The 21460-nt window shown below is 37.0% G+C and overlaps 1 protein-coding gene across 2 annotated transcripts in view; it reads right to left on the minus strand.

Moving 5' to 3' along the window:
• Positions 1-2337: 2337 nt before the first annotated feature.
• Positions 2338-21460, minus strand: part of LOC150039053 (serine-rich coiled-coil domain-containing protein 2-like) — a 30519-nt gene continuing 11396 nt past the window's right edge. Inside the window, exon 4 of one of the 2 annotated variants that reach the window (XM_090328042.1) lies at positions 2338-2456. In XM_090328042.1, coding sequence (XP_090184168.1) covers positions 2418-2456 — 39 coding nt within the window. In that variant the 3' untranslated portion in view covers positions 2338-2417. Of the gene's footprint in view, positions 2457-4403; positions 4608-21460 lie in introns of those variants that run through there. The other variant, XM_090328043.1, reaches the window with a different exon arrangement.

A 21460-nucleotide genomic window follows, 5' to 3' on the forward strand; every position in this document is an offset into this window, starting at 1 on the left:
AGGGCTGCTCTGCAAAGTTACAACAAGGGCCAGTCCAGGGGTCAGTGAGGTGTGAAGTGCGGGCTGGGCATGGCACAGAACTCAGTTTGTCACCATCATTATACACATGTGTCTGTCAGATGTTTCAACTGGGGCTTCTGGGGATGCCAAAGATGTAGGGTTGGGTCCTGTTCCCACTGCTCCACAGAACAAAAGACTGGATGGGGGCATGAAAGAGACAAGAAGAAAGGTGACCCCCTTATAAGTAATTCCCACTTCCCCCTAATGGCAAAGACTCCCTGCGTTCCTCATATTTCCCACATGCTTTCTTGTAGAAGTTGACAAAACAATTCTAAAATTAACCAGGAGTTATAGAAAATGATGGATAGCTAAAATAGTTTGGAAAGAGGTATTGAGGGAAGTAATCTACAATGGGAGGGGTCTATGCTGGGGCTTGAATTTAGGCTCATCAGCTAGCATTCTATAACTTAGTCTGCACCTCCACTTCCAGCTTTTTGTTAATTGGAGATAAGAATCTCGTGGGCTCTGTGCCAGGTCCTGGTGGTATGGAGGTCGACCAGTTGTCTGTGTAGGGGCTGTCTTGAAACTATGACCTTTGGATCTCGGTTTTTTGAGATTACCAACATGAGCCACCAGTACCTGGCTTGTTGCATTTGATTGTATTAGGTTGTATTGCAGGAAAAGAAGTTTAGAGCTGCGAAACAAAATTAAATTACATTGGATATTCTTTCCTTCATCTTGCTCAACTAGAATAAAGCCCTGCTATGGCCTTGGGGGACCCCAGGGTCCTGAACACAGACTGAGACCCAGACCTGCCTGACAGCCTATGTCTCATTTTCTACACGAGTGGACACATATCTGCCCAGGTTGGACCACTAGGCTCTGTGCCAAGTCCTGGTGGTATGGAGGTCAACCAGTTGTCTCTCTTGTGCAGTGAGTGTTAGCACTACTTTAGTTAAAAGTGAGGAAATCTGTGGTTTAGGCTTAGTCCCACAAAATTAGGAACACAAAGCCAGCTTTCTGGTATCCTTGTGTAGAATGCCATAGTGCTGAGATTCTTTTTTTTTCTGCTAATTCTGGGGCTTGAACTCAGCCTGAGCCCTGTCCTTGGGCTTTCTCAAGGCTACCACTCTACCACTTGAGTCACAACACGACTTCTGGCTTTTTTCTGTGTATGTGGTACCAAGAAATCGAACCCAGGGCTTCGTTCATGCTAGGCAAGCACTCTACCATTAGGCCATGCTCTCGGCCCCATAGTGGTGGGATTCTTGATGAAGGCTCTACATGTCTTATTCCTCCCTTTTTTCTCAAGCATGAAGCCCCATGGCAACCCCAAGTGCTTATTATTGCTTCAGCAGGGGGAAAATCCAATGAAATTCTTAGAAGGCAGTATGGGTACATTTGGGAGGTTAAGCATGCAAGCCTATGAAGTCCCTGGCTTTGGACAAGTAGCCCCCACAAGATGTGCAGAGCCTGGTGTTTAAAATTTTTTCAGAGACAAAAAAACTCCATCATTTCCTCTGCCCTTAGATGCTATTTAGAAATGTGTCGGTCAGGCATAGACACTGGCCCAGACAGGAAAAAAAAAAGCTATCATGGGGAGAATATTATTTCTCCATCCAAAGCACGAGTAGTCACCCAGACTTTATTCAGGTTGCTTGCCTGAGGAGCTCTGCTCCTGTTCCTTTGTCTGTGCAGTTGCTGCCTCTGTTCCTTGGGGGAGGATGCGCCCATCAGGCCCTGTGGGCTTGAGACTTGGATAAATGGACTGCTGCCCCTCACCCTACTCCTGATCATTAGCATAGAAGGAAGGGAACCCTAAAGAAAAAAAAGTGGCATGAAGCAGGACCCAAATAAAGATTGTTTAGTCTGTAAATACTTTCATTACAGCACTCCTATTTGGGAAGGTGTAGGTAGAACCAATAAAAAAAAAAAAGGACTCCATGGAAAGCCTAAAGAAGGGCTTGTGCAATGCAGGGAGAGTCTCTGTAGCCCCAACTTATCTGCACTACAAAAGCAAATTGTTTGATTTCCAAAGGAATACTTTGTCACTAATGGTTGGTCTGTATCTGATACTTTGAATAATGGAGTCCCAATCCCAATTGTCTCAATCAATAAAAGGGGCCAGTCAAGTGCTGGTGATATACACTTGTAAAACTAGCTCTTGGGAGGCTGAAGATGTGAAGACTGAGGTTCCAAGTGTGGGAAGGAAAGTCCTTGCGACCCCCACCCCTTCTCAACAGGGTGCAGTGATATCCGCTATTATCCTGAGCAACACAGAGGCTGAGATTAGGAGAGAATCTATTTTATGCCAACTAGGATGGAATAATCCATTAGTCTACATCACAACAGAAAAGCTGGGCCTGGTCACTTGAGCCAGTCAACTCCACTTTGACAGGAAGCCTAAAACAGGTGGATTAACATCCAAGAATCTGGCTGAGTGGGATCAGGACTGCCTATAAAAACAAAAGAAACAAAAAAAAAACCAAAAAACAGTTAAGAGATATGGCCTCAAGAGACAGAGCACCTATCCAGCAAGGGTGAAGTTGAGTTCAAACCCTGGTAACACCAAAGAGAAGGAAGGAAGGAGGAAGGAGGAAGGAGGAAGGAGGAAGCAGGAAGGAAGGAAGGGAGGGAGGGAGGGAGGGAGGGAGGGAGGGAGGGACTCAGGATGCAGCAAACCCATTCGTGCATATTGCATAAGTGACTTATCATTTCCTAAAGCACTCTCCTATGTCAGGGTAGTGTGGACAGCCAGTTCATAGCTCAGTGGCTGAGATCAGTTATTGAGTACTATGTATCATGTGTTTTACCAATGTGCTCCAGGAAATAGAAATTACTTTGACTTTCAATTTGAAAACATACCTACAATCTCTCTATAAACATAGTCTCACAGCTGTGTATGTGCTTGTGCGTGTGTGGGGGGGGCAGAATCGAGGCTTTGCTTAAGAACTTGCAGTCATTTGGCTTTTCACTCAATGTTGGTGCTCTACCATTTGAGTCACACCACTTCCAGCCTTTTTCTCATTGGAGATGAATCAGATTTGTCACTTATGTGCTGGTTTTGAACTGGGATCCTCAAATCTCAACCTCCCGAGTAGGTAGGATTAAAAGCGTAAGCCACCAACCTAGAATACAATTTCTTAAAAATAGAAAATACGGCTGGGCGAGGTGGCTCACGCCTATAATACTAGCTACTTAGGAGGCTGAGATCTGAGGATCAATGTTCAAAGCCTGCCCAGGCACAAAAGGATCTAAGACTCATCTCCAATTAACTTCTAGAAAACGGGAAGTGGGGCTTGGCTCAAGAGTAGGGTGGTAGCCTTGAGCTGAAGAACTTAGGGCCAGTGCCTAGGCCGAGTTCAAACCCCATGACCCACCATATATATAGAGAGAGAAAAAAAAAAGTATGTAAGGCAGAGTACAAAAGTAAAATCAACTAGAATTCAATTTCTACTATCAACTAGTTGTCTCATAAACATATTTATATGTATATCCCTATTAAGATGATATTGCTTTCAAGGTTTTAAGCTTAGTCCCAGTTGTGACTTTTAATTCAGTTATAATGTGGATAATATAAAAGCAAAAATTTCAAGAGCACTAGCTATGGAATCATTTTTATATGGATGAAATAATTCAGTCATTTTTATTGTCAGCTAGGTTTCTATTTTTTGCTTATCATTTTTGCTTCTATTTTACAGATCTTTGCACATAAAGATTTTTAATAAATAGAATGTCACTGTATGGTACAATTCTGATTACTAGAAAGCATTTCTTTTCATGTTTAGCAACCCTTTATGCTTCTATGGTTGGTCCTTGGTGTGACTTCTAATGCTCCTTGGATTATCTTGCCACATGACCCTGCATCCACAGACTTTCCCTCTTGGATTTCGGCCTCACCCTATGCTCTGAACATTCCTGGCAGTTGGGACTTCAGAAAGCCTATAATTGCTTCTCAACATTAGTCATGAACAAATTTAAGAAATAACCTATATCATAGCTGCTATGACTTTTCTCATTGCAGTTCACATTTGCATTTGACCTACCTTGGTTATCAAAGTACAAACACTCAGCTGAGATTTGTCAAGGAAATGTAGAAAATTCCTCAGAACTTGGAAATACTGGGCACTTACCAGATGGTTAGTCTCAGATTGTAAGTGTATTGTCATGTGATTAAGATCTATTTGTATTTTGTTTAGCTATAAATGCACATTTGCTGAGGAAGAATTTTGCATGTTATGTCATTATTAACTATTGGGGTTTGAACTCAGGGCCTACTACTTGCTAGGCAAGTGCTCTAACCACATGGGCTACACTTCCAGCCCTGAGAATTGGTTTTGGAAGTGAGCTCAGCTGTGATGCTATAATCTGCCCTCTTGGGATGGATGAGGGTTGGGGATGCATCTGAACTGTTCCTGTGACTTCTTGCAGGCAAGCTGTCAATCATACACACATTCTGCAGAGCTGGGCAGTGAGCGAGCTTTCCAACAATGTCAAGGGGAATGAGGAGAATACAGGCTGACATTGAAAAATAATTTTGCCATCAAAGATCCATTCTGTAGTCACTGAAAGTATTATCACTGCAGACTCTCTCTTTCTCAAAATGCCTGTGTGAATAAATGCATAGGATTAAGTAATGGGGCATTTGGGGATCATTTGGGAATCCCAAAATAGTGATTTCTCATTTCCATGTCTGAGAAGTCATAGAAATTCCTCTGAGGATCTCTCCCCTCCCCCACTCTTTATCTCTGCTTTCACACAGAATAGATATTAAGTGGGAGGCTACTTCGTAGGAGTTGAGGATTCACAAATGAGTAGATCCTAAAGAAGAACCTAAGGCCCCATTTGGAGCTACAAAGCAGGTATTGTAAAATGTCTGGATGTTATGGAAACAAGGGAATGGAACAGGAGAGAAAGAAGTCAAGTCATAAATCTGAATGTCAAATGCAGACTCAGAAAATCAGAACTTGATGCCATTAAAGTATCGTAGAATAGTTGAGAATCCTCAAAATTAAATTCTAACACTCTAGCAGAAGGTAGAATACTTAAAAATTCCTTGCACTTCTGGAGTATTATTCTTGTAATAAAATCACTGATTTAAAAAAAAAAGGCCAGATTTTCAGAGGGAGATGCATGCAAACCAAGAAAAAACACAGGAGCAGAAAGGGGCATGAGAATTAAAGACAAAAAATGAAATCAGGCGGCTGGGAGTTTAGCCTAGTGGTAGAGTGCTTGCCTAGCATGCACAAAGACCCAAGTTCAATTCCGGGCCTTGTCACTTTCTTCTATGTGGACACAGCAGTGACTAGCCCACATGAGATGGGCCACCAATGTAACTCAAGCCTAGTCAACACACAACTATTAATTCTTGCTTCACTCCATTTTCCAAATGGAAAATACACAGTGCAAATGAAGAACCTAAAATGACCGTATTTGATTGAACAAGAGTAAATGTGAGGCAGTATCAAACATGTGGTAATAACTCAGATGGCCTTGAAGTTAACATTGGTGTCTTTAACAGCAGCCAAAGCTGCTGTCAAGCTTTATTACCAATGCAGTTTCCTCCACAAGAATGCGCTCTACTACTGAGCTACATCTCCAGATCCCCCAAAGTTCCGTTTCTACAAAATCCAGTGACTAATTAAAAAAAAAAAAAAGCTAAGCTCATTCCTCCAACACTGAAAAATCATGAAGCAATTTATAACCAACTTTGTCAGAACTGAATGAGAAAACAAATTTAGTGCAACCAACCAAAAAAAAAAAAGGACAATGTAAAAACAGGCTTTGAGAATCTTCTCTAGGCTCCTCCCATAATCCCCTTCTCCGCTCCACTGTATACTTGAAGACAGCACACTCCCTCCAGAAACATTGGTTCCAGAGGGCAAAGTTGAAGCCTTTACTCACAAAGAATTATTTGTCTGCCCTAACCAGTCTGAGATTACCAGAAGTAATTCAGAATTCACTGGGGCAGAAAAGCTTAGGGCAGTCCTCAAAAACAATGTAAGGTAAATGAACTATGAAGAGTCACCTGTGGCAAAGGATGACAAACATAACAGAATGGAAAAAATGGAGAAAAAAAGCCAGGAAGAATTTCTCTCCAAAACTGGGGGTAACCTGGTTCTCCCTCATACTTTTATCTTCACCCTAAACTTGTTTTGTTGTTGCTGTCATTAGAAAAGTGTTTTAGCTATGTGAGAAATTCTTTCATCTTTTCATTCTGAGATGTGAGCTTCAAATCTGTTTATACTGAATAATGTAGACTGAATTTCCATTATACTCATTTTTATAATATGCACTCGTTGTTCTATCACAATATTAACAAAACATAAATATGAAAAAATATACTGATTATCCCATTAGTTACCTGGCCTTTTGCATTAAATTATTTATTGTTATTTCTACCATGTCTTTCTTGATGACCAAAGGCTGAGAGACTGAAATTCTTTTCACAAAAGAATTTAAATCTTAGCTTTCTGGGACAAAATTCACTAAACTTTACTATATAAAATGTTATTGAGTAAATTCTATTTGAGTAAATCATATTAGATTTTTTAAAATAAAAGCTTGGAGTGAAAAGACAATGTAATGCTGCCATGAATACTGGGGAAATTTAGAAAGCCACAAAAATGCAGGACAGCACCTTACTCTCAGTAAACATCTAAGAGAACCTGAGACAGCTTTCCACTTCCTTGGCTCAGTGGAGCACAAAGGGAAGCAAGCACTGGAAGTGTAACCCAGGACAGAGTCAACCTGTCTTTTTATTTTTGTCTTTTAGGGTTTGTCTCCTGCTCAAACTTATATATTCTGTGTGTGTGTGTGTGTGTGTGTGTGTGTGTGTGTGTGTCCTTCCTCTTTTCTTATAATTTTGATTACATTTGGCTTATGACATTCAAGGAAATATTCACAAAACACTAAGTAACCACAAGCCAACATATCAGGCATGCCAGAGCACACATGACTAAAACAGAGATTTATTGAAACATATCTGAGGAAAACCTCAGCTCTGAACTTACTAAATGTTGATTTTTTAATTTTTATTATAAATGCAAAGAACCAAAGGAAACCATCAATAAGTAGTCTCACCACTAATCCCATTACTAGCAACACCAGTAAAGTATGATAATTTCTAAAAAGGACCTCCCCAAGACTAATAGGACAGAAAAGACAGAATCAGTTCAAGAAAAATCTAACTACAACTTCTATGTATACAAACAAAAGAACTGCAAACAGAATCTTGAAGAAATATTTATACTAATGATTTGAGTGTGAATTGTTTCCACAAAACCTCATGTGTTTTTTTGGTTGTGGGGCTTGAACTCTGGGCCTGGATGCTGTTCCTGAGCTCTTAAGCTCAAGGCTAGCATTGAGTCACAGTTTCATTTTCCTCATGTTAAATTTTTTTCCAACATAACATTTCTGAAAGTTAATGGGCCTCTAAGATGTAATCATGCCAAAGGTGTATCACCCTCAGAAGGGGATTTGGGTACTTTCCACACAAATTTAGTTATTTAGAGAGCCAGTTGTTAACAAGGTAGCACCTGGCACCTAGCACCTGGACTCAACCTCGTATACTCTACTTTTTCAGTGTGTGGCTGTTCCACCTTCTACTTTTCTGTTCAAGTTGATCTAACATGAAGCCTTCACAAGAAGCTAAAGGATGTTGACACCAAGATCCTAAGCCTCCCTGCCTGCCTCCAAAATTGTGAACTAAATAAACCTTACAAAAGGTGATATGTAGCTATAACAAAATATTACTCGGTCTTTTAATTGCCCACCCTAGGACTCAAACTCAGGGCCTGATTGCTGCCCCTGGACTTTTGTGCTGAAGGTTAGTACTCCACCATTTGAGCCACCACTCCATTTCTGGCTTTTCTGGTAATAAATTAGAGATAAGAGTTTCACAGACTTTCCTGTTTGATCTTGCTTCAAACCATGATCCCTGGATCTCCCAGCTTCCTGAGTAGCTAGGGTAACAGAGTGAAGCTACTACTAGCCAGCTCACTACATAATCTCAAAGAAAAAGGGTAATTCTTAAGGACATTGTTAAATGAAATAAGGTATCTTACAATGACAAATACTGTATGAATCCACTAATAAGATGAGTGCAAAGCAGTTACATTCACAGAAACAAAAACCAAAATGATGGTTATCAAGAACTAGGGGAGAAAAAAAAGAATATTCAAAATACAACAGGAGTATGGTGGTTATCTCAGACACAAAGTAAGGCAGGACTAGAATGGAGAATTTGAAACCAGCCTGAGATATATACTGAGACTCTGCCTTAAATTAAGAACAATAATAATATCCAGCCTGTAATATAAGAAGGTTCTGGATATTGGTTGCATTAACAATTTGAATGCTAAAGTTATGAAACTATATATACACCTAAAACTGTTTAAGATGGTAAATTTTAACTTGTTTTACAATTAAAAATCTCAAAAACTGGCAAATCTTAAGAATTAAGAGCAAAATTATAAAGATGTAATTTATAATTACTGCATTCCTATTGGAACCAGATACTGTGAAAATTGTTCCTCAAAAGAAAACAAAAGGCAACCTTAGTAGGGAATTTCTATAGCCAATTTGAACCAGAGAGAGAATGAGCTTGATCATGTAAAATTTCAGGCCACAGAGGAAAAAAAAACCCACAATCAAGAAAAACAAAGCCTAAGGAAATTTGAGGACAGAAATAAAATATCTATTAATCAATATTTTTGTTAAGAAAGAGATTCCCATAAGTGAGAAAAAGGATATTTGAAGTGGGAGGAACTAGTCATAATGTCTCATGCCTATAATCCTAGCTACATAAAAGGTGGAAAGCCTATCAAAAGTTAGTGTGATTATCTCAAAAAAGAAGTCAAGAATATTTGCTCACATCTGTAATTTTAAGTAGATAAAAAGTATAAGCAGTAGGCTTGCCAAATAATGTTTTATATAAAAACTATTTTGAATATATACAAAGATCCAAAGGAAATCATACATTAGATTCATAAGGAAGATAATAGTAATAAAGCAACAGAAGGCTTAAAAAAAATTCTGAAGACAAAAAGTCTGCCAGTTGAAGGCAGTTGGAGATGCGGCGTAGATAATAAACTAAAGACAGCTGAAAAAGTAGCTCAAGTAGTTGACTGCCTAGGAAGCACAAGGCACTGAGTTCAAATCTGAATACAGAAAGAAGACAAGATGAGATGAGAAGACTAAAGCTTTCTAAACTAGAAAAAAGCCACAGTAGATTATAGATATAAACAGCAACCACACAAAGACATTATTCAAACTGTTTAAAGTCTAAGGTTTTCTGAAATCAGAAAGAGAAATGATGTCACATATCAGGAACCCACAGTGAGATGAACAATGACACCGTCCATCAGAAAGCTTACAGTCCACTGCAGTGAAATGATATCTATGATATCTATAAAGCTGTCAACTAATGATGAAAGCATGAACTTGGATCATTATTTCACATCACAAACAAAAACCACAAAATGGAACAATGGCCAGGCCGGACTCAGTGCTCACACTTGTAATCCTAGCTATTCAGGAGGCTGAGATCTGAGGATCAAGGTTCAAAGCCAGCCTGGGCACAACAGGACCTCAGACTCACCTCCAATTAACATCTAGAAGTGGGGCATGGCTCAAGGGTAGGGGTGGTAGACTTGAGCTGAAGAGGTTAGGGACAAAGCCTAGGCCCAGGGGTAGGGTGGTAGCCATGAGCTGAAGAGCTCAGGGACAGTGCCCAAGCCAAGTTCAAGCCCCATGACCCAAAAAATAAACAAATAAACAAACAAACAAAACAAAACAATGGCCTTAATATTAAAAGGAAAAAACAACATAAAATTCTTAGAAGAAAACATAAGGGCAAAGGGCAAATCTTCATGACTTTTGTACTTGGCATTGAATTTTCAGGACATGAAATCTGGATTATAAATAATAAAGGAAATAATAAATAGGATTTCATTAAAACTTTTTGTGTACTTTCTTGAAATTACAAGGAAAATTAAGACAGCTAACAGAATCACAGAAAAATCTGTGCATCATATATCGGATGAAACCAGTATCCACAAATTCAACTATGAAATTCTTACAATTCAACCATAAAAACGAGCCAAAACTAGGCAGAGGAGCTGATATTTCTCTGAGGATATGCAAACAGCTAACAGGACATCATTTGAGAAATGCAACCCAAAACACCACTAAATACAATTTACCACCCAGAAAAATAGCTATTTAAAAACTAGGAGCAAAGAATGTGGGCAGATATGTGGGAAAATATGAACTTTCATATATTGTTAATAGAAAAGTAAAATAACTCAGCTGTTAGGAGAGTTTGGCAGTTCTTCCAAAAGTTAAACATAGAATTAACTGCCATATGACTCAGAAATTTTATATGTACATATAAAACCCCTCAAATTTAAAACAGGTGCTCAAAAACAGACTGTATTACTCAGCTTTATAAGAGTGATTGCTGATACATACTACAACATGGATGAATTTTAAACCATTCTACTATTCTATCTTTATGTAAATTATGTACATCCATTGAGGCAGAAAGCACATTAGTAGTCTCCAGAGGTAGAGGGGTTTAGGGTGGGTAGAAATAACTACTTAATATGGTTAAAGTTCACTTTGGGATGTTGGAAGTGTTTTAGAACTGCCAGAGATGGTAGAGTTCCTACCTTGCAAGGACAAAGCTGCCTTCCACATCCAAAAAATAAAAAAAGTTTTCAAACTACATAAAGATTGTTGGTATGAAGCATTTCAATGAGCTAAATGCCATTAAAATATTTTTATGTTATGTAAAGTTCATCCAACTTAAAAGAAAACTTTTTAAACTTAAATTAGTGTTCAGGTAACTTATGAAATCACTTGAAAATATACCTTTGGTTAACACTGCAATTCTATATACATCTGTTATCAAAATAGAAAAATGACACAGCCAATTACTGAATTATCTGTAATGGCATAATATATTTCTACACGCATATGGAAGGTAAATATATTCATATTTGTCTCCTGTTTCGAAAAAATGGCATAATTATTTCAGTTTAAATTAAACATTCATATCCCTTCTTTTACTAAGTCCTTATACTATGCTACTCTTAGGTCGTATGACTATTATTTAGATGTTTGGGTTGTTTCCAATTTTCCAAAATTACAACTAATGCTTCAAAGAATCACCCTAAAAATAAAAAATAAAACAATATACATAAACTTAAGTATTTCTAGTTAATGACATAATCCTTCTGAAAGAAAGTAATCTGTTAGGGAAAAGAGGAACTAGCCTCCACACTGTTTTCTGTAATCATAAATATTGTTGATGGAGGCATTATTATTCTGAGACTTCATACATAATAATTCCATCAACTTTTATATTTACAGTAGTTTTCTGTACCCCTTCAACAAGCTTTGATTGGGAAAGTATTTCCTAGTTCGACATAATATCCATTTAGGTAAAAGAAAAAAAAAGCGACCACTTTACATAAATAAACTTGCTTAAAAAATCAATTTTCATCCCCATCTTTCATCTTCAAATGTCATAAAATTAAATTTCATCAAATCAATCTATATATTTCTATACTCTCAGTATTTATCACTACCCCAATTGAGATTTCACCTAAAGTGCATGGGGCCTTCGGTCCAGGAGTTTCAGAAATGTCTCTTCTGTAGCCCATGACCATGTTAGCCACTCAAGTACATGATATTAAGCATTAAATTCAAATAAAGGCCTTTTTTATATAAATCTTTGACTAATCTACTGAAATACCATCCCAGGCTACATCCTATATCAACCCAACCTTTTCTTCCATTGTGTAGGAATCAAAGTCAAAATAAAAATTAGTCAGCTTCATATCATCAGAAAGAACGACATCACCCCATTTCTAAGGAAATGGAAAGACTTGGAAAAAAAATCATATTAAGAGAAGTAAGCCAGACTCAAATGAACATAGGCCCAGTGGTTTCCTTCATTTGTCATAATTAGTATAAACCTTGGACTCTCCTAGCAGAGGTTTACAATAAGCAAAACCTAGATACATAAGGTCACATAGGATGAGGCTAAATGAAAGGACCTTCAAGATATACAAACAAGATTGTTTCTATACCTTGATTGTTGTTCTATTAAGAACTATATTATTTCTTTTTTTTTTCTTTGCCAGTCCTGGGCTTGAGCTCCGGGCCTGAGCACTGCCCTTGGACTTTCTCAAGGCTAGAGCTCTACCACTTGAGCCTCAGCACCACTTCCGGCTTTTTGCTATATGTGGTACCGAGGATTCGAACCCGGGTCTTCATGCATGCTAGGCAAGCACTTTAACCACTAGGCCAAACTCCCAGCCAAACTATATTATTTCTCATCTACTGTATTGTCCCTTGGTTATCTCATATTGTTACAGTATCTTATCTTGTTATCTGATATATTGTATATATGTTTATTTGAAAAGGATAGAGAAGGAGGAAAACAAGAAGAGGGGAGGAGGTGGGAGAGGGAAATGGGGACAAAAACATGAGAAAGGGTAGCAATGTTTGTGAAGTAATGCACCTTCTATCTGGCAAATATAATATAACCCTTCTATTAATTACAATAAAAAATTAGTCAGCTTCAAAATTAGTCAGCAAAAGATAGTTCAGGATATTGATGAGAATGGGCCACAAAGCGAGGCAACTGTTTTATACTATAACCTCTGATTTCAGTACAATCTTGATTTGTTCTCTCCACTACCTTTCCTTAAAATCAGAAGCCATGAATAGTACTCTCCAGTGCACTATAACAACCTTTCCCACCATGGGTGGCTTTGAGGCTAGTGGTCATGGCTCAGACTGATTGAAACCTAGTTTGGTTCAACTTCAGGGGCTCCAGCATTCTCTATGACTTTCACTTATTGTTTTTACAGGTAATAATTATCAATGAACTTCTTTTTTTGTTTTTGTTGCTGTTGTTCGTCAGTCATAGGGCTTGAACTCTGGGCCTGGGCTCTTCAGCTCAAGGCTACTGTTCTACCATGGTGAGCCACTTTGCCACTTCTGGTTTTTCGGGGGTTAACAGGAGATAGAAGTCTCATGGACTGCCATGCCCTAGCTGGCTTTGAACCACGATTCTCAGAACTCAGCCTCTTAAATAGCTAGGATAAAGGCATGAGCCAACAGCGCCCAGCCTGAACTTCATATTTAATTGTTTTTTTTTTAAATTTTACAATTCCTTTTGTATCTAGTTGAGGCGTTTCCTGAAAAGCTGGGCCTACTGCCCTTTCCAAATTCCATCGCTTAACTTTTTTTTTTTTTGAAGGAAGAAAATTTCATTTCCATCCCTTAATTTGTATCTTCAGTAACAGATCACAGTCAAACATTTCATGTCACAAGTGATTGGGAAGTTACCCCACAATCACAGGTTCCTCAAGTCTACCTTTCATCAGTTTTTCTTATACCAAACCACAATCCAGTGCCTAGGAGTTGTTCTAACAAAAGCCCAGGATTTCTACAACTATCTAGAATTATATGAAACACATCACAAATTAAAGAAACAGAATGTCTTTACTTCGAATACCAGCTGCAAGTTGAGAAGTTCCCAGGGTACCTGTACTTCTGAACAACTGACTACAAATTCAGAGGTACTTATTTCTCCCTTGGGTGTGATAATTTGCTAGAATAATTCATACAACTCAAAAAAGCAGTACATTAATAGTTTTATTATAGCAAAAAAAGGATATAAATCATGACAACCTGAAAATGTGACAAACAGCACAAGTTCTGAGATGAGTCCAAATATAAACCTTCCATGTCTACACAAAATCAGCCCAGCCCATGTCACCCTTCTGCAGCATGACACATAATTGCACACACACAAGAATATTATTGACCAGGTATAACATGTGCAAGGTTTTTATTAGTCATTCTCCTTACATAGACTGAACTGAATTATTGCCCACATGACAGAATCAATCTCCAGTACCTTTTTCTTCCTTCCCCAAAAGTTAGATTATACCATATGGCTCAAAACTCAGTCCTCCACATATTTGGTCATTCTGACGTAACTTGCCTGCCCCCATGCTGTCACCTGATTAGCATAAGCTAGCAGGGCCCACCAAGAACAAAGATACTTCTGTTACTCTAAAAATTCTGAAGATGGATAGAGGCTCCCACACAGGAACCAGGGAGAACAACTAACTGAACTCCTTATTGTACATGAGAGGACATACCCCAAGACAAAACAAGACAGGAATCAAGACAGCAAAGGAAAAGATGCACAGATCAGTGAATAGAACACATAGTTCAGAAATAAACCCACACAAATACCATTAACTGATTACAAGAAAGGCACACAAGTATTCCCTGCAGAAACGTCTTTTCAACAAGTAGTGCTAAAACTCACAACAAAAAACACAAAGAAGTCAACCCAAATACAAAAATTTATTCTAAAAATATATTAAGCATATGCCCTCTATAGCATAAAAAAAATCAGATAGTCACTGACTAACATTTATAATCGTAGCTAATCAGTAGGCTGAGATTTGGGACTATATTCCAAGCCAATCTGGGCATAGGAGTCTGTGAGACTTTTATTTCCAGTTAACCAGAAACAAATCCAGAAATGGAGTAGTAGAAAACCAGTCCTAAATGAAATGGCCAGGCAAGAGCCAATACAGACATTAAAAAGGTACTATACTAAACTTAATTTCCTGGTTTTGATCACTACCCCATGGCTAACATTAGGAGATGAGAGATGAAAGTTATACTCCAACTCTATTTTTCAATTTTTCTCTGTAAGTCTAAATAGCTAAAACTAATAAGCTGTAAGATGAAACAAAACTTTAAGTCATTCTTACATAGAATATCTGAGTAGCAAAACATTTCCTATTGATTACTTCGCACTAACCGGAGTTAGTCAACCCCTGAAAACAAAGGAAATCTCAAAAACAAATAGTAATAATTTAGGAAATTAAAGCTTTTCAAAGAAAGATACTATATTTTCAAAACAAAAGTTATTTCTGCAAGTATTAAAAGCAAGAGGCAAAGAAAACAAGTTACATTACAGGGCAGAGAAAACTTTAAGAGCTTCAGAGCTGGTAAAAATCTCTAGTCACTTAATGCAAATCATAAGGGAAGAACAGTATATATATATAGAGAGAGAGAGAGAGAAAGAGAGAGAGAAAAAAAATAAAAAGCACCAATTGTAGAACTAGGGTCAAAATTTTGGGTTCCTTTGTAGTCCATCTAATATTCTCATATTTTCTACTTCATTAAATCCAGTTAAAGATTAACTTTCCATCTGCCTACATGAAACCAACTTAAGCTCCTAAATCAGCAACAATGACAAATACAGATTACCTGGTTCCTAAACTAGAAAAGAGATGAAAGATTAGGAAAATACCAACTAAAGGACACTAGAAACAGAAGAGTCTGCAGACAGTATGTTCTGGCTTTTGCTTTGTCACAGGACAAATTTTGGTGATGATGATGATGATGATGATGATGATGGTGATGATGACGATGACAACAACAACAATAGCAGCCTGAGTTTAAAATTTGCAATTACTATTCAGACAAAACAGTAACTTCAACTCTTAAATTTTTTCTAGTTTGTGAAAATCATTTAATTTCTCAGCTTCAGTGTACCAGTTAACTACATGCTATCTGATTCAATTCACAGAATTCACAAATTTTTCCATAAATATTATAAATCTACCTTGTGCCTGGTTCTATGCTCCATAAAGGAGATGTGGTGAGAAGAAAATTTACTTTTACATTCACTAATTTTTGTTTTGAACGACAGTCTCTGACTGGGAAGTATAAAGTTTAATTTGTGAAAGTACTCAGAAAAAAATATTCTACTCACCATCTCACATATAGGTACACTAATATTTAACACATCTGTCATATATTTCTAGGATGTGATTTGTATACATCATCTGTCCTTCTGAGATACCCGATTTTCCTTCCTTCCCATATTATTTCTCTAGCTTTTCCCCCCTACTTGTATTTTTTTCTTTACATTCTTAGCAATTCCCCTATTCTTCCCACACATCTCATTTTAGTGGTACTCTCAGGATACATGCTGGTACCTATAACTAAAATGCAAAACTTCTCAATTCCTTGGCCAATAAGCTAACTTTGTACCCATTATTCAAAACTCAATTCAAAATGTTCTTCTTTGAAACTTGATTATTATTTTCCTGCCCTCCTCCATCTATCTCCTTCCTATACTTATACATGTATATGAAAAGATAACTTGTTATTTCAAGACATTATATGTACTAATCACATCATATCACTTATAAAATCATCTTGTGATCATGTTTCTATCTGTCATATTAGGATCTGAATTCATTAAAAATAAAACCTTTTCCACATCAGTGTCCTCAGAATTTATGTGTACTTGCATCATCATAGTTCAAAAAAGTACTACATTAAACTTCATATTATACTTAATTACATTAATATTGGATGAAAAAATGTTTTAAAGGGTCACAACTATATTTGGCAAATCTGAACTTTCTCCAAATATAAGAGTTATATTAATAGGAAAAAAATGAACCTATGCTGATCAGTATATATGTAAAGCTTTACTACTCGGGGAAAAAAACTTTTGAGAAAGTTTCTTCATCTTACTGTATCCCCTCATCAAATGTGTGGAGAAGTTCACTTCTAATTCTCTGTGATTTGGTGGTCAAGCAAAAGTGGAAGGAACAATAGGAGTTTGAGATTTTGATTTACCTATGTTAAGCCCGTCTCAACTTTCTGTAAGCCGTCCCTCCACTATCCATCTGTGCTAGCATCATATTTCCAGCAAGCTGCAGCTTGCTATTACGACATGTGATACCTTAGAAACTTACTCTGAAAAGACACTATGTCACAATGTATGTGAAAAAAATCCTAAACAGCAATAAACTGTATCTTTAAGTGTTTCTAGTTTTTTTTAACTAAATGGTAATGGTTATCAGGTCATCAGGCATCCATTTTAACAAGTGTTTATTAAAACATTAAGTATCAGAACCCTAAAGCAGAAATGAGTTACCAAGCATACATTAGTCAGTCAGAGGTAACTCATGCTTATAATCCTACCTACTCAGGCAGCTGAGGATCATAGTTCAAAGCCAGCCTCCACAGGAAAATCCATGAGACTCTTATCTACAATGAACCCCAAGTAACTACCAGAAAACTGGAAATGGAGCTGAAGCTCAAAGAGGTAGAGCACTGGCCTTGAACACAAAAGCTCAGGGACAGCATCAAGGCCCTGAGTTCAAGCCAATGATCCACCAAAAAATTAAAATTAAATAGAAAATTAAAATAAAATCCATACTATATTCAAGGTGTGTAGCAGAAACTGGAGAGCAAAGGTATTTAGACTAAAAAAATATAGTGAGAACTGAGCAAAGAGAAATTATGAAAATAAAAATTAACAAGTTATACTTCCCGTTTCAAATAATCTAGAAGAACAAACAAAAGCAGAAATGTTACTCAACATTCTTAAAGTGAGGACATGAGCTTTTTTCCCCCTACAGTCAATCCATTATAGAATTTGGTAAATTCCAATTATCTTAAGAGAAAAAAATATTACAAAACATTAAGGACAAAATGTTTGTAATATCTCAATCAAGTATAGTGGCACAAGTCTACAATCCCTGCACTCAGGAGGCTGAAGTAGGAGGATATTTAACTGTATAGTAGAATATAAACAGGTGCCCTTGAACCTTACTTGAGAGCCATGATGATTGAAGAATGGGGGGAGGGTCTGAAAAATGTTGCAAAAGTAGCTGTGAAAGATTATTTGTGGCTTTACAAAAAGTAGAACATTTAACAATTTCATGTATCTTTTTTGTTGGGGGGGGATTGTTTTGGGAGGAGATTCTTTTCCCCTAGTCTTTTTGAAGTAATCTCACTTTCTATGTAGTTTAGGTTTGCCTTCAAGTCAGTCTTCTTGCCTCAGCTATCCACTAGGATTGTAGTCATGTGCTATTACATAGGGCCATGCTGTCACTTTTTAAATAAATGCAAAACTGTGTTAGTAGCTACATCCTGTTTTGTGTGTATGCTGGTACTGGGGCATAGACTCATGGCCTTGTGTTCTCATTCACTCACAGCTGACACTCTACCACTCCAGTTCCTCATTTCTGCTTATTAACTGGAGATGAGAGCCTCATGGATTTTTCTGCCCAGGATGACTTAGAACTTCAATCCTCAGATCTCAGCCTTCCGAGTGGCTAGGGTTATCACTGCACAGCCCCTGAATCATTTTACAGAGATAACAATCATCATTTACCCTATACTTGTTACGTCACATAATGAATCTGAATGAATAGGAGGACTCATATAGAAATATAGCAGACTCATATAGAAAAGGAGGGAACCAATTCACCACACAAAAAAAAGAGAGAGACAAACCTGAATAAAATCAGGACCTATGGACCACAAGTCTAAACTTGAGATTTCACTGCAAACCACAGGGACAGAAGTTAAATATCAATAACCACCATGAAACTCAGCACTAATATAGACTTCATAGTAAAATCCGGGCTGAAGGAGAACATATATATATATATCATAAAAATGATAATTTTACAGAATAAAATAAAAATCTGAATATAATTCATTATCACTAGTACTAACTTCTCTAGGTCCATTTCATGTCAAAGAACCAATAAATCCTACCTGTGTATGCCAAGAAAGAAATACAAAATATAATTTGTTCTTTACCTTCAGACAATGAGGAAATCAGTTTAAAGTGACCCCAAAGGGGAAAGTACTGATACAAGGGAAAGCACTGCAGTTAGAAGCAGAGAAGAAGGAGTGATTAATTCTAATGGAAAAGAGGCATTTACTAAAGACTACAAATACTAAGTCTGTTGGAAATCAGGATAGCAAACATCACTTCATATTGAGCAAAACAAAAAAAAGAAAGCTAGGATGTGATTTTTTTTTAATGCTAGAAGTGGGATAGAGATATGATTCAAGTGATAGCCATTTGCTGAAGAGCAAGTAAATCACACCAAGCAAATGTGCAACACTTAGCTGAAATCCTAGTTCCAGTAATAGTAAAAAGGAATAATTAATGCATATATATACACAAACATACATATATATTACATGTGTACATACATACAAACATATATACATACATGAATACAGATACAGATACATAAAGTGCTGCCAGGTGCCTCATTAAATAGTAACCCTTAGGGGGCAAGGAGAAAAAAACATTAGAGAACAAGTACACATTTGACCAGCAGAGAAACTAAGGAAGGAAGGCTTCCTAGGCTTAAGAACAACATAGGCAAAAGTAACACTGAAAAAATACAAGTAATCTCAAATAGTATATACACAAATATATAAGGAATAGCAGTATGAGAGTCCTATAACAAAGATACAGGTATAAATAAGGCACATAAACTCATCACTTAAATGATAACTATTTGGCAATAGTACAATGCCTGTTAAAGGGGGCGAAAAACTAGCAGAACAAATATATTGTGAATATTCCTTTTTTATGTGTGTGGGGGGGCAGTTTTGAACTCAGGGCTGAGCACTGTCCTTGGGCTTTCTCAAGGCTAGAGCTCTACCGCTTGAGCCACAGCATCACTTCCAGATTTTTCTATATATGTGGTACCAAGAAATCCAACCCAGGTCTTCGTCCTACCACTAGGCCAAACTCCCAGCCCCACGAATACTCCTCATAGAGATTTAAAAAAAAAAGCCATCTCTAGTCTCTTTCTTAAACTAAAATAACCAGGATAAATTAAAGGATAGAAAGCCAAAAATTATCTAGGTTACCTCTAAAACTCAAAACAAGATTAAGCATTTTTATGTTCTTCTCTACTTTTGTACTTGAGATATTCCAAACTTCAGTAAAAATAACCCAGAAATTCATAAAAATCACAAAAACTACTAATAAGAATATTATTATACTCAGTACATAGTTAGGTCTCAATAAAGTCTAGACCAATAGTCAACATAGAAAATCAAATATAGAAGCAGATACCAGTGGCTCACATCTAGAATTCTAGCTACTCAAAAACTGAAATCAGTAGAATTAAGGTTCACAGACAGCCTGGGCACAAATGTAAGACGTCATTTCAATCAACAACTGGACACAGTGTACAGTGTATAGGATCCAAGCTACATAAAGTATAAATAGCCAATCTTAGGCATTATAAATATAAGACCCTAAGACCCAATCCAAAATATAACAAGGGCAAAAAGGGCCAAGGAATAGAACACCTGCCTAGCAAGCATCATGCCCTGAATACAACCCTCAGTTACACCAAAAAATAAATCTAGCCTGTTGTTTTTTAGTAAACCACAAATGTTCAGTAAAATATATCTGTATACTTGAAATTAGAATAATTACATGAAAGACATTCAAACAATTGTTAAACTCCATTTTAATATTCAAGATTATTTAAAGGATAAGGAATTACACAGTCTTGGAGATATAAACATAATTACATAGACATAAAAATCTATGATGGGATATTACTCTATAGATATGTCATATAGATTGATAGGTATCTATGACATACTAACTCTCAGCTTAATTTTAATTATGTTCTAAAAACTATGTACATAGACGGCCGGGAGTTTGGCCTAGTGGTTAAAGTGCTTGCCTAGCATGCATGAAGACCCGGGTTCGATTCCTCGGTACCACATGCACAGAAAAAAGCCAGAAGTGGTGCTGAGGCTCAAGTGGTAGAGCACTAGCCTTGAGAAAGTCCAAGGACAGCGCTCAGGCCCTGAGCTCAAGCCCAGGACTGGCAAAAAAAAAAACAAAAACACAAAAAACAACAAAAACAAACTATGTACATAGAGAGATTCCCTTCTTGAATTCTTGTTTGTTAAAGATGACATTTGAAATATGATGTAAAAACCAGTGTTAATAAAATCTTTCAAAAATTAAAATAATGAAAAGGAATTAAACTGTCCTACTATAAGAAAATGAGGCAAAGTTGACAAAACACAGAACAGCAAAGCTAGACACTTTTATAAGGACATGAGATTCAAATATAAAAATCATTCCAGATGACTGTGCATATTCATAACTTTAATCTTGAGGCAGGAGGATTATGAGTTTGAGGCTACCCAGAGCAATCTACCAAGTCCCAGGCCACCCTAAGCTACATGGCAAAAAGCCTTTTTAAGATAATAGAAGAAAAACAAGAAAGAAAAAGTAATTCCCAAAATAACAGCATCTTATACTTTAAAATTACCACTTCCTAAATATTTTGGAGTTATGAAGTCAGTCATTGTGACACTATAGTTCAATTCCCCTCAATTAGAGCTTTCATACTGGTCACAGCATGACAGCAGAGGATTCTGAGTACAGTTAACTGTGCTTAAAAAAGAAAAAAAAATGCCTTTGCCTAATGCTATATAAATAAATATGACTATAATAACACTTAGCAGAAAAAAGTACTGAATTTCATCTCCAAAATAGTTGTGTTTCAACTAATGGTTTAATGAGTACAAAAAGGATGAAAAG

This window comes from Megascapheus bottae, unplaced genomic scaffold (genome assembly GCF_031878675.1).
Source record: "Megascapheus bottae isolate mThoBot1 unplaced genomic scaffold, mThoBot2.hap1 HAP1_SCAFFOLD_50, whole genome shotgun sequence".
NCBI lineage: Eukaryota > Metazoa > Chordata > Mammalia > Rodentia > Geomyidae > Megascapheus > Megascapheus bottae.